Source organism: Rhinolophus sinicus, linkage group LG03 (assembly GCF_036562045.2).
Source record: "Rhinolophus sinicus isolate RSC01 linkage group LG03, ASM3656204v1, whole genome shotgun sequence".
In the NCBI taxonomy this organism is placed as follows: Eukaryota; Metazoa; Chordata; class Mammalia; order Chiroptera; family Rhinolophidae; genus Rhinolophus; species Rhinolophus sinicus.
In genome coordinates this window covers 1,863,098-1,875,307 of record NC_133753.1, presented here as the reverse complement: position 1 = coordinate 1,875,307, position 12,210 = coordinate 1,863,098, and the positions used below count along the sequence as shown (strand labels likewise).

At 58.5% G+C, this 12,210-nt stretch overlaps 1 protein-coding gene across 1 annotated transcript in view; it reads right to left on the bottom strand.

Annotated features, from left to right (window-relative positions):
* Positions 1-64: 64 nt before the first annotated feature.
* Positions 65-12,210, bottom strand: part of PPP1R13B (protein phosphatase 1 regulatory subunit 13B) — a 74,682-nt gene continuing 62,536 nt past the window's right edge. Inside the window, exons 9-17 of the mRNA XM_074326816.1 lie at positions 10,506-10,686; positions 7,434-7,603; positions 6,547-7,048; positions 4,578-5,350; positions 3,899-4,036; positions 3,679-3,812; positions 3,074-3,240; positions 1,838-2,037; positions 65-1,247 (exon numbers count right to left, since the gene is read on the bottom strand). Coding sequence (XP_074182917.1) covers positions 1,206-1,247; positions 1,838-2,037; positions 3,074-3,240; positions 3,679-3,812; positions 3,899-4,036; positions 4,578-5,350; positions 6,547-7,048; positions 7,434-7,603; positions 10,506-10,686 — 2,307 coding nt within the window. The 3' untranslated portion in view covers positions 65-1,205. The remainder of the gene's footprint in view (positions 1,248-1,837; positions 2,038-3,073; positions 3,241-3,678; positions 3,813-3,898; positions 4,037-4,577; positions 5,351-6,546; positions 7,049-7,433; positions 7,604-10,505; positions 10,687-12,210) is intronic.

The following is a 12,210-nucleotide window of genomic DNA, read 5'->3' as shown; positions in this document are numbered from 1 at the left end:
TTTGCCCATCATTGAGCGTTCCTGCCACGGCTCCATTCTGGCTCCAGAACACAGGACTCGCAGCCGCGGTGAGAGACACGTTTATTGTGCATATTTACACGGCAGCACTGGCTGCCCCACCAGGTATCCATTGTTCGTCACCAGCGTGACAATCAATGCTTAAAAGTCATCAGCTACAGCAACGGGCCTGTACACATTTATATGTAAATTATACACCAGACTCGTACATGGAAAATAAAGCCTAAGGGCCTGGATTTTAATGAGAAAAACATTTCCAGTATCATTCTGGGAGTTTTGAATGGTCTAGTCCAAAAATACTTCTGGAATATAAAAGCCTGTCCGTACAAGTACACGTCAGTGAAGGGCCTTACTTGGTTTAAGTCTGGAACTGGGGCAGAGGTTACTACAGCACGGCCAGCCTGGACGGGAGGCCAGGTGTGCCCTCCTGCCCCATAGCTGCCCGTCTGACGTGCAGGAGTCCCCATGTCCACCCCACCCTGACTGACTGACCTCAGCTCCCTGGCCCGTGGCTACAGTGTCCATGCTGAGTGACAATGAGGGGTAAGAACCAACCTGGGCAACAAGAGGCGACGGAGGGGACAGTGCTCCTGGCCGTGGGTCACTTGGCCTTAGGGGCCCTTGTGACTGGCCTGGAAGTCCGGCCCAACACCGTTAGCCTGCAGGTGACCGAGACCAACACCCAGAATAGGAAGTAGGGCCCCCACTCAGGAACACCACTGGACACAAGTGTCCCTACAGGGCTCCTTTGGTAATGAAGGAGCAAGGTGTGCCGAGGAGTAAAGATGGTGGCTTTCTGTGATGTCCAGTGCCAGGGGCAGGGGTACACCTCATAGCTGTAGGCTTCACGGGTGGGCTGAAGGTGACACTGAGAATGGGGTCAGTGAGAGCGTCATTGGCAACCAACCAGGGGTTAATTCTAGGGCTTCTATTGGCAACAGGGCTGGTTGTTTAGAAAGCTGGGCATTTATTTGGATTTACAGTAATTGGCAAAATTCAGTGGTCTTGGAGGCGAAAATGGAGAAAGGGCCTCACCTAGAAACCTCGGGAATTTCACATTGTGGGTGTGGTCTGCTGAAGTGAGCACCATGAAAGCCATTTCTAGCTTCAGCTTCCTGGGGAGACGGCAGGGTCATCTTAGGGGCTCCTCGTCCCTGGCCAGCCTGTGCGGTGCTCCAAAGGGAGGTTCAGGCGAGCGTTCGCTGTCGGGGTTTGATCCGAGGGTACAACTGGGAAGCAGGGAACCAAGTTAGGACAAGGAGACAGCACTGGGCAGGAGTCAGCTCGGCTGTCAGCTTCCTCCTGAGACGCTCCCTAACTCTGTAAGAGCCCGCACCCAGCTATTTCTCATGGCCCTTGGTACCGCCTACAGTGATTGTCACTAACCACCCCCCAGGGCAGGCAGCTCTGGTTCACTGCCGGCAAGCTGCTCAGGCAGTGCCTGCCCGCCCACCAGCCCCGGCCGTGCCGCAGGCCTGATGCACGCACGGACATGACAGGTGGCAACCCGCAGGCTCCACACCTCCCCATGAAAGACATGTCTGGGATGCAGAGTTCTGGTTGGGGCGAGGCTGGGCGTTCACTGAAGTCCCCCATAAGGAAACACTGAGCAGGTCTCGAGCAGACGCCCTGCTGTTCCCGTGCTGTGAGCCTCAGCAAACATGCCCACTGACCGGGGTGCTGAGGTGTGGAGAAGGCAGTGTCCTGCACCTGGACCCCATGCTATGCTGTTGTCACAGCTGATTTTGGGTACATGACCTCAGGAGGAAAGGTGTAGAAGCTGAGTCAGACCCCGGGAGAGCGAGCTCAGAGGACTTACCCCCAGCAAGTTTTTGGGCACGTAGCCCTCCCGGTCCCCAAGACGGGCCCACCACCAGTCGGTCTCACTTTCGTCCTTGCGCCTGAGGATGGTGATGGCGTCTCCTTCGTGGAAGGACAGCTCGTCGCTGTTCTGGGCCTCATAACCCCACAGAGCGTACACCACTCCTTTGTTCATCACACCCAACTTCTCCTGCACCCCTGGGACCAGAGAGCAAATGGTCAGGTCTCCGCGGAGGATGGACTGCAGAGCACGCCCTGCTCCAGGACCCGACCCACGATGCCGAGGGTTGAGAGGCAGAGCCAGGGTCATGCGGCCTGACGGTCCCCAGGCCCGGCTGCTGCCCTCTGCTGAATGCCAGGTCATTTCTATGTCCCAGCCCGAGTGCTACCACTGAAGCTGCGTCCAGAGGCAAACAGGTGTGCTGTTCTGAAAGGCGCTTCTTAGGGGAAATGTCCGGCTCACACCTAAAACAAACTTCCCAATCGGTGACTGAAGAAGTGGCATGGCTGCTCCTGGAGGGCAGTGAAGGAGCTTCTTGCAGCCCAACCAGGGACCGAGCAAGCTCATGGCCAGAAGTCACCTGTGGGGTCCCCGGACAGGCACCTCCCTCCTTCCCACACAGTGGTCACTGCCTCGGCGTCCCCAGCCCCACTGGGCCTCTGTACTGGGAGCTGGGCCTGCTCGAGTTGACAGGTTTGCCCCGGGGGCCAAATGTAGGGCTGGGCCCACAGGTTCTCAAGTCAGGTGTGGGACGCTGACCCGCGACCATTTAACCCTCAGACAGAACAGATATTCTGGCTTTTGAAAAGTGTGACCCTGACTGAAGCAGCCCAATGCAGACCACGTGCTTTACTTGTCAGTAGTCACCACAGGATGGGGAGGGGGTCCAACCATGGCGGGACCCTGGGACAGCCTGGGCCCACACAGGCCTCTTTCCCACCCCACTCGTGTGGGGTGCATCCCAGCAGAAGTATAGGGACAGGCACTGCATGGCCCCCTGTGCCAACTCCCTACCCAGAGGGGCAGCATCTGCATACAGAGAAGGGACTTGCGTTTTTCAGCAACTGGGCACAGAATCCTTCTGATGACATGGGTTTGCAGACGCGGTTTGGGAATGAGCTTAAGAGACAGTGCAACTCCCACGGGACGGGACACACTGGGCTGCGCCTGACGTTGAGCGCGGGGCTCCTCCCTGGCCGAGCAGTGGCCCAGCACACCCCGGGGCCCACGTACCGTACAAGAACTGGGAGCACTGGATGTAGCCCTCCTCCATCTCTTCACACTTGTCTGCGGCCGTTTCAATGTCGCTGATGGTCGAGGCAAAAATGGCAGCGCCGCTCTCCACCAGCTGCTTGCAGAGGTGGACGCTGTTGCAGGAGGCAGCGCAGTGCAGTGGTGTCCTGGGGGGAAAAGGCTGTGCTGTGCTGCTGTCCCTTCAAACGTGTGACTCTTACTACCAAACTGGAGCACAGGTAGCTCTCTGAAAGGGGGGGGGGGGGGCTGACAGATGGCCCAGAAATAGGTGTCCTCGCACAGCAGTGTGGACATGCTTCCCACCACAGACACGCAACCTGAATGGTCACAACGGGGCCGGCTGTGTGTATTTTGCAATGAAAGAAAGCCAGGTGTCCACATAGCAGACAGCTGCCTGAAACTGAGGGCGGGCCACACAACCCGCGCCCGCTGCAGGGAACAGGGAGCAGTCATTGGCACGCTCGCCTGCAATGCCCACAACCAAGCGCAGGGACACCCCACAGACATGCCTTTCACAGCCCTGCCAGGTGGGGTGGGGTGGGGTGCCACGGGGCCCGACCTCGCCCACGCCGCCCAGGCCTCACCAGCCGTCACTGTCCGCGGCGTTCACATTCACCCCAAAGTCCAGCAGGAACCTGACGATGTGGTGGTGGCCGGCGCAGACGGCGTTGTGCAGTGGGGTGATGCCCTCGTCGTTGGGCTTGCTGGGGTCCTCTACCTGGGACAAGGGCGTGCGTGAGCCGCCACGCCGCACTGGTGGCTTGAAGGGCAGGGGAAGGGTGTGGGCCGTGGGGCTCAGCCTACCTCGTAGATGACCCTCTGCACCAGGTCGAACTCCCCCTCCAGGGACGCGTCCAGGAGCAGCGCCAGTGGGTTGAAGCGGACCCGCAGCCCGCGGCCCGTGCGCTCCGAGTTGGGCTTCTTCAGGTTGGTCCGCTTGCTCTGCCGGGAAGAAGTGGCTTTAACTTATGGTGACCTGCCCAGAGCTCGGCCTGGCTGGGAGCAGGGGCCATCCCTCCACATACAGCACCGTGCTCCGGGGACACTGCCTCAGGCTGGCCCTGGCCCATGGGGCACCCATGCAGGGAGCCAGGTGGGTGACAGCCAAGCTTAACTGCTGTCAGCCCTGGAGTTACAGCTCATTCCTACCAACTGCCAGGGGCTCCCAACCCTCTGCTCCACCAACACTGACTTCCACCAAAGGACTGTCTAGAAGGTTCGTCCCCCACACCCCTCCTGTTGCCTGCCCTTCTGTTCCAGAGGCAGCTCCCCCTCGTCAGGGAAACCCGGGGCCTCCCTGCTGGGGCCTCTAGTAAGAGCTGTGCCGCCAAGCCCTGCGGGACCCATCTGTGTGCCGAGCGACTGGCTCAGGGAAGGTGGGGCCGGGTGGGGCCGAGTGTGCACAGCCCCGCTTAGCGCCCAGCTGACACAGGTGGGTCCTCCACCAGGAGGGGGCCGGGCCCTGCTCCAGGACGACACCCACCGTAGAGGCCACCGGCAGGGGCACGATGGGGGGCAGTGATGGGGGGCCTTGCTCTTCCCCTGGAGAGGGGGCGTCGGCTCCAGGGCTGGGGACCTGCTCTGTGGATGGGGCTGCGGCCACGTTGTTGTTATCGTCCTCGGCAGGCTCAGCTGTTTGGTGCGTGGTCCGGGGGCTGGTGAGCGCCTCTGGCTCAGGGGAGGGGAGCTGGTTGTCATTGGCGTCTGAGGCAGGGGCAGGCTCGGCAGGGAGCGGGGCTGTAGGCTGGGCGGGGCTGGCCTCCCCCAGGTTCCCGTTGGCATTGGTATTCCCGTTGTCTAGGTCGGCCAGGGTGCCCGTGAAGTCCTGCGAGGGGCTGGGCTGGGAGAAGGGGGTGCCCTCCATGCCGCCGGCCAGGGTGTTGAAGCGCTGGTACAGCAGCTTCTGGATGTTGGGCCCGCCGGGGCCCTCGGGCTCCGTGATGGAGCTGCGCTTCTTCAGCGGCCGCGGCGCGTTGGCCAGCTTTCTGCGCAGGGCCTCCAGGTCCGCGTCGCTCTGGTAGCGCAGCGGCGAGTGCACAATAGGCGTGAGCTTGGTGGGGCTGAGCGGCCGTGGCAGGCTCTCCATGGGGCCCGAGCCGCCCTCCCCCGGCGGGGCGGGGAGGTCCTGCTCGGGCTCTTTCTCGGCACTTTCTGAAGGTGGCTGGGGCTGCGATGTGCTTGTGGCCAGCGACCCGTGAAGAAACGGTAAGGGTGACGGGGATGTTGAACCGGAAGGGAGAACGGGTTTGCCGTACACTGGAGGAGACACAGGGACAGAGGGCGTGAGCATCCTGCGGGTCCTGGGAACCTGTCATCCTGTCACCAAGCACCTCTGCTGACACTAGGTGGGGCCTGGTAGGTGAACCCGAATGTAAACCCCATGGAGCCCTGTTTCCAGGGCCCCACTGACTCCTGCTGGAAGGTGGAGGGTCTAACTTACTGCTTTGGACAGTTGGGATGCCAGAATTGGGGCTTTTTCAAATGAGGGGGGAAAAAAAGGCAGTGGACTTGATCTCCCCAAAAAAGTGGTTCTGGTTTTCTGGCCAAGAAGGACGTCACCTCCGGACATGCATCTGACCTTCGGACTTAGTCCAATGGCAGAGAGCACAGGCCGCCTCAGGCAGGGTTTGCCTGGGGGCCCAGGAGCTCCAGAGAAGGGTGGCCATCTCTCCAGGCACGGGCCAGAGCCCTGCCCACAGCTAAGCACAGTGCCTCCACCTGGGAGGTCCCTGGGCATGGGGGGGCTGGCACCCCCAGCACCCCCTGGACAAGAGTCTGGAAGCTGCGGCCCACGCCCAAGAACGTCTGAGGACACAAGCCCAGACCCAGCGTGTAGGACCCTACCATCCGGTCAGAACCACCGCTGACCTCGGTAGGGTGGAACTAGGTCCAAATCTCTCCCCAGCCTTCCTCGCACACCTTGGCCTCCAGAACTCACTTCCCCTCCCCCAATTCACTGAGGGCTCTTCTGCAGGCAACTCCCAAAGCCGCAGACACCCCTTCGCATCACTGCCCCAGGGTTCCAGCTCAGCTACTGCCAAGAAGTGGGGATCAGCTCCAAGCAGAGCCCTCCTCCTGCCACGAGGCGGGCGGTCAGGGCCAGGCAGAGCCCCTACACCAGCTCCCTGCAGAGATCCTGCACAAGTTATCATGAAGCAGGAGAAAAAGAGGACACCCTGAAATCTCACCCTTCGGGGAGCTGGATTTCCTGAGTAACGCAGGGAGGTGAGTGCTCACACAGGAAGCCAGAGAACTGGGAGCCACCTGCAAAACTGCTGTGTGCATTTCATCTTTGATCCCATCGCTCATGGACACCTAAGGCCACACTTACGTAAGAATTAAGTTCAATTTTAAATGGATGTGGTCCAAATAATAAGGCTATGGACTGGCATTTTCCTAAGTGAAAGTATGACTTCCTGACTGCAAGGGAAGGAGAGTACAAACCACTGTACCTGCTTTTACCGACTTATTTAAGGTGCTGTGCCCCACTGGCTGGTAGTTCTTAGGCGGTGTGGCTTGCTGCAGGTACACGGAGTATATGGAACTTGAATTCACGGTCTGGGGTCCTTTCCTGGGGGACTGGGGCCTTGACCCTTTATCAGCCAGAAAGGGCCTGATGGCCACAGTCAATGGGGGTTCAGGTTTGCCATCACCAGCTGGAAACGCAGGTGACCCTGCTGGCGGGTACGTTGGGCTTGGTGGCACAGAAATCCTCTGCTGGATCTGCTGCGAGGAGCCCGGCTGGTGGGTGCTGCCCGCGGCAGGCAGCGGGGCAGGTTTCTGCCGACTGGGCAGGCCTGCGCTGGGCCTGGGCAAGCTGCCTTCCTTCCTCCTCTCCAGGGAGTTTGTGGTCCCTGGGCCCACAGGCACAGGACTGGGGTATGCCCCGTAGCTCTGAGGCAGTGGCTTGCCGACACCAGGGGTCGGGGCTGGCCCTTTACCCATCTCGATGCCCTGAAGTTAAATGTTAAGAAAAACAAAGTCATCCTTTGCAAAGTGAAGCATATGTCCATCCACAGTCACAAGAATACAAAGTCGGACTTAGAAAAATGGGCTTTTAAATGGGCTTGTGACCCAGGGCAAGGGGAGAGGGTTGGGGTGGGGGGTCAAACGCAGTGGGGCTTGTCATCTGTCTGCAACAGAGCACCCCTAACCAAAAGACCCTGCACACTGCTCGGTGCTTAGGGCCCACGAACTCCTTCAGACTGTGTATAATTTGGACACTAACACGAGTAATTTGCCTCATGACACCTCCTGCCCCTTAGATGAAAACGAGGGCTGAACAGTAACTGGTTAGGAGCTTGTTTGTGTGTTACAGTGATAATGACAGACGGCCTACCAGCTTCTCTGTGGCTCCCAGAGCTGACAGGGGCACAGGCTGGATAGAGACAGTCCCCTGCTTGAGCGGCCCCTCCACGCTCGAGCCCTTCCGGTCCACACTGGCAGTCTGCGTCGGTTTCCCTGAAGAGCTAGAATTCTGTTTTAATGTTGGCCAGTTTCCATCATTGGCTTGAAAAGAACACACAATGTAAGTAAAATTTTTCTTGAAATGAGTTGCACTAACATAAGAGTACCTACCCCCTGTCAGAAGCGAAAATCACTGTCTGGACCGTCACACTGACGGAGCCGCACGGGCCAGGTCCTTGCCGACCAGCCCTCGTCACATGCTGGCGGGCGCACCACAGCACGCAGGGCAGCCTCTGCCTGCAAGGTGCTCGTGTGTGTGGAGCCCAGCGATGACCAGCCCGGGCGAGGGGCCAGAGGGCCAGAAACATTCTCGGCCCCATTTAAATACTGGTCAAAGCCATCACCATCAACACTAGTGAATAAAATAAGCACTGGCACTTACTACTCCAGCACTATTCATAAATACATTCACCTACAGTAAAAAAGGCTCATCTTTGACTTCACACAGGTCTGACCTGCTCTGCTTCCATACTTCCAGTGTGAAAAGAAAACTTCAGCTTTAATCTGTTAGCAGTCTCTACCCTCTCCAGTGCTGCCCCATCACAGCAGGCTGTACCCGCTGATTGGAGCAGCAGGCTGTCACTCTGTGGCACTGATCAGAAAGCCAGTCAACCCGTGTTTTCAGGAAGACACTGAGAGATGATTTTACAGAGCCTTTTCCAAACTGAAAAAAGGGTGCAAGCACTTCTGGCACCCCAGGCCCTCCCCCCTCGGGGGACGGGGTCCAGCTCTGACCAGGCTCGTTTTGCGCCACAGCAGGCACAGGCTGGACGGAAGCCGTCAGCCTCGTGGGACAGTGTGGCCCCTTCTGTCGAGATCTGCACGTGCTGGCCCCTAGCTCGGCAGGTGGGTGACTGAGGAGCAGCCGGGAAATCCCTGTCCCTTGCCACAGCAGCGCGGGAGCCAGGATTGCGACTCGCAGACAGGAGGAGAGCGCTCACACTGCCCTGGGCACAGGCAGAGCAGGCGGCACGGGCAGAGCCTCGGAGCGGAGCGCCTGGCAGCCACACCTGGGCTGCTCCAAAGCCAAGGCCATGCTCTGCAGCAGATCAGCTATGCTGCTAAGTTACTCCATCGCAGGCCCCAGCCGGTGCCAGCCGAACTGCTGGAACAGCCCTGCTGGTATTCCAAGGCCCCGGGCCAAACGTCACCTTGCTCCCCGTGGCCTGTCCACCCCTTCTAGGCCACAAGTGGGTGTGCTCACCTGTCCCCTTGCTTACATCTGAGACTGGGAGGCAGGGGCCAGAAATGACAGGTTCACCCAGAGGCACCGAGGTGAAAACTCAAAGCCCAATGCAGATGGCCGGCCGCCGGGGCGGACTTCCCATGACCTCTCCCGGGGTCACCGGGAATGTGGCCGTCCAGCAGCTTCTGACCTCTCACGGCCACGGGAGGTTTTATGGAAATCAGCCACGAAAGGACTAACAAGGGACTAGGAATTTCCTTTGTTCGGGATGAGGCAAGAGGTGTAGGAGGACCATTTAGTTTATGAAGGGACAATCAACTTCAAGTACGAAGGGATTCTTGTACTGCAGATAAATAAAGAGCCTCGTAATGAACTCAGACAATCACCTCCATTTGGTAAAAAGAAAAACCACGACCTTTGTGGTGTCAGCACTGGCCAGACCCTCCCTGAGTATCACCAGTGTGTGGCCCGGCCCAAACACCACTCCTGTCTGCTGGAGGGAGGGACACAGTATGTCCCTGCAGCATCTTTTTCAAGTCCAGATGTGATAAGCAGACCTTTCTCAGTTTGGAAAGCCCAGCCTCTGTTGCTCTAGCAGTGTAAGGCGGCACAGCTTCCCCAGCCTACCAGCTCATACGGTCTGCGCAGTGCTGGGGCAGCTGCGGCCAGGCCCAACAGCCGGGGTCTGACACTGCCCACGAGCTGGTCACTCTGGCTTTACCACAGCCATCTGTGTGACATGAAACCAGAACAGCCAACAGTAGCGGCCCTACCAAGCTATTTGACCGCAGTTGCACATCTGGGCTGACATTCTGCCCCCAGAGTGGGCGTGACCCAGATATCCTGTGTTGTCGCCTCACTCCACAGCAGGAAGACCATGGCTAGTGCTGGCCTCCTGAGGGCACCTTCTCTGGGCCCTCCCTGTTAGGCTGTCTTCTCCTTGCAAGCCCCGTGAGGCAGGGGCCTGCACACCCAGAGAAGCATTTAAAATGAAGGCAGCACAGAAGTGGCTGGCTGTGCTAATATCTGCTCTTGGAAACAGACACACAAGTACTCCACGCACAGAGTGGTTCAAACTACAGATAACAGCTTATCAGAGAAAGCTACACCTGGAGTGTCACGCCGGCCAGACACAGCCTGTGCTGAGACCTGGTCGAGACCTGAGGGCTGGCGACGCCCTCTCCTGCCTGGGTCAGGACAAGCCGTGAGCCCCACAGCAGGAGCAGCAGAGGTGTTGCTACTCAGAAGTGCCAGGCAAGAGAACATGAGGCCAACAAACAGAAGACTGCATGGTCCTGGAAAAGTCCTCTAAATACAGGCCTGACAGGACCACACAATCCTGCTGTCACAGACAAAGGCATGCTATGACACTCAGACCCGTACTTTGGTCCAGTGTCACAGGGAGACGTGTCCGCCCCATCACACAGGAAGTCAGCATGGAGAAGCCCAGGTTTTTTAGTGCACCAGCTGGAAATGGTGCCTCCCTCCAGGAAGGGGGGCACTCTCCATGGAGACCCTGCCAGCCCTGGGCTGACAAGCCCTGAAGAGAGCGACGCACAGCCCAGTGCTGGGGGCCCGAGGCCCGTCACACCACACGGTCACTGGGCCAAGGGCCTCTGGATGATGAAGACCACACTGAGTGGGGAAAGGAGAGTAGCCACATCCTCCATTTCTGGGATCGGCACTGTGGTGGCACACGGCTCCCAAATGCTGTCCCCACGGTCCCCCATCCCCACTCCCTTACTGTCCCCCACTCACCGGGTTTGGATCTCCCATGGGCAGCACCTGAAGCAATAGTGAGAGACTGGGGCTTTACGGGGTCCCCCGGGGCTGCATAGCTGCCGGCACTGGGGACCTGGATGTACGGCCCCACGGCAGCAACCCTGCCAGGCGTGCTCAGGGGCGACTGCGGTGAAGACGCACCATTCACGCGGCTCAGCTGCAAAACAGGAAGAAAGGAGCGTCATGATTCTCCTAGGTCAAAGGCCAGCATGGGCCTCGTGTGACGGCCTGCTCAGACTCCAGGCAGAGCCTCACCCCGGAAAATGGGCGTCTAGGAAGGCGGGGCTTCAGGGAAGGGCCTCGCCCGCAGTCCTGAGCCATCCTCTCTGAGAATATCCATCATTTGGGAGCTACAGACACAGCACAACTGCTTCTTTGGACACCCCCACCTACGCACCCCTCCCTGGGGGACACGCCCTCCCCATGGGCGGGCAGAGGCACTGGTCACGACCTGGGCTCTGCCCCATACTGGCTGGACTGCCTCAGGCAAGTGACCACCTCTAGGGACCTCTGTGCCTGGGTCACGAGGTCAGGATAGGGCTGCTGTAAGGACTGATGGAGACATGCAGGGTCCAGTGACAGGGTGGCACCAGGCGGGGCTCTCCCCAGGTCCCTGAATGCAGTCCTACTGTTCTCAGCAAGGACACCAAGCCTCCGTCACTAACTGCTCACACAGCACGGCCCAACAACAACAAACAACTTGTTAATGTGTCCACGTGGCTAGAGAATGGCACCAGCTATTTGGACAAATACATGTACACAATGCTGTGGGGATAGGTTTTAGATATGACTAACATTTAAACCAACAGGCTCTGAGTAAAGCAGCGTGCCCTCCACAGTTGGGGTGGGCCGCATGCAATCCGTCAAAGGCCTTAAGAGAAAAAGACTGAGGTCTTCTGAGGAGAGGGGATTCTGCCTTCGGACACCAGCTGCAACGTCAATTCCCTGGGACTTCAGGCTGCAGGCCTGCCCCACAGAGTGTGGATGTGCCAGCCTCCCCGACGTGGGAGCCCGTTCTCTAAAATCAATCAACCAACCAATCAGCCAGTCAATCAACGATCACTCTCTCTTTCTCTACACACACACACACACACACACACACACGTATAAATAAGAGACTTCCCACCTGAGATAGTCACACAGGTACAATTCTCTTCTAAGCCCTCGCAGCCAGGCAAAGCCCCGGAAGGCCACAGCTCACCTCCTGAGAACCACCTTCAGAGCAGCAGGACTGACAAGGACACTTGTCAGACCCCGAGAGCACCAATTATTGAGTGTGAATAAGGGGACTTTGGGGACACTGTCCCAGCGAGCTCAGCTGCCTGCCCCAGTCTCCACGCCCGAGGGCAGAGTGCCAATCAGCTGTGACTCGGGCACAACTTCCCTCAAGCCCTGAGCACCTCTACTGGTCACGTTCAGCCACAGACGAGGCACAGCAGTCTTTTACTAGCTAGCCTCTCACGAGCTCTCAGCCACACATGTGCTCATGGAAGCACCAAGAGTAACAGCAAGACCTGGGGACACCTGCCCAACAGGGCTGGGCAAAGTGGCCATGGGATGTGGGGTATTGTACACAAGTTACCAAAGAAATTAGGTAATGACCTGGAGAAATACCCATGTTGCAATTCTTTTTAAAAAAAAGACAAGGTTCAGAACAGTATGGATGATACAATTCCTACAA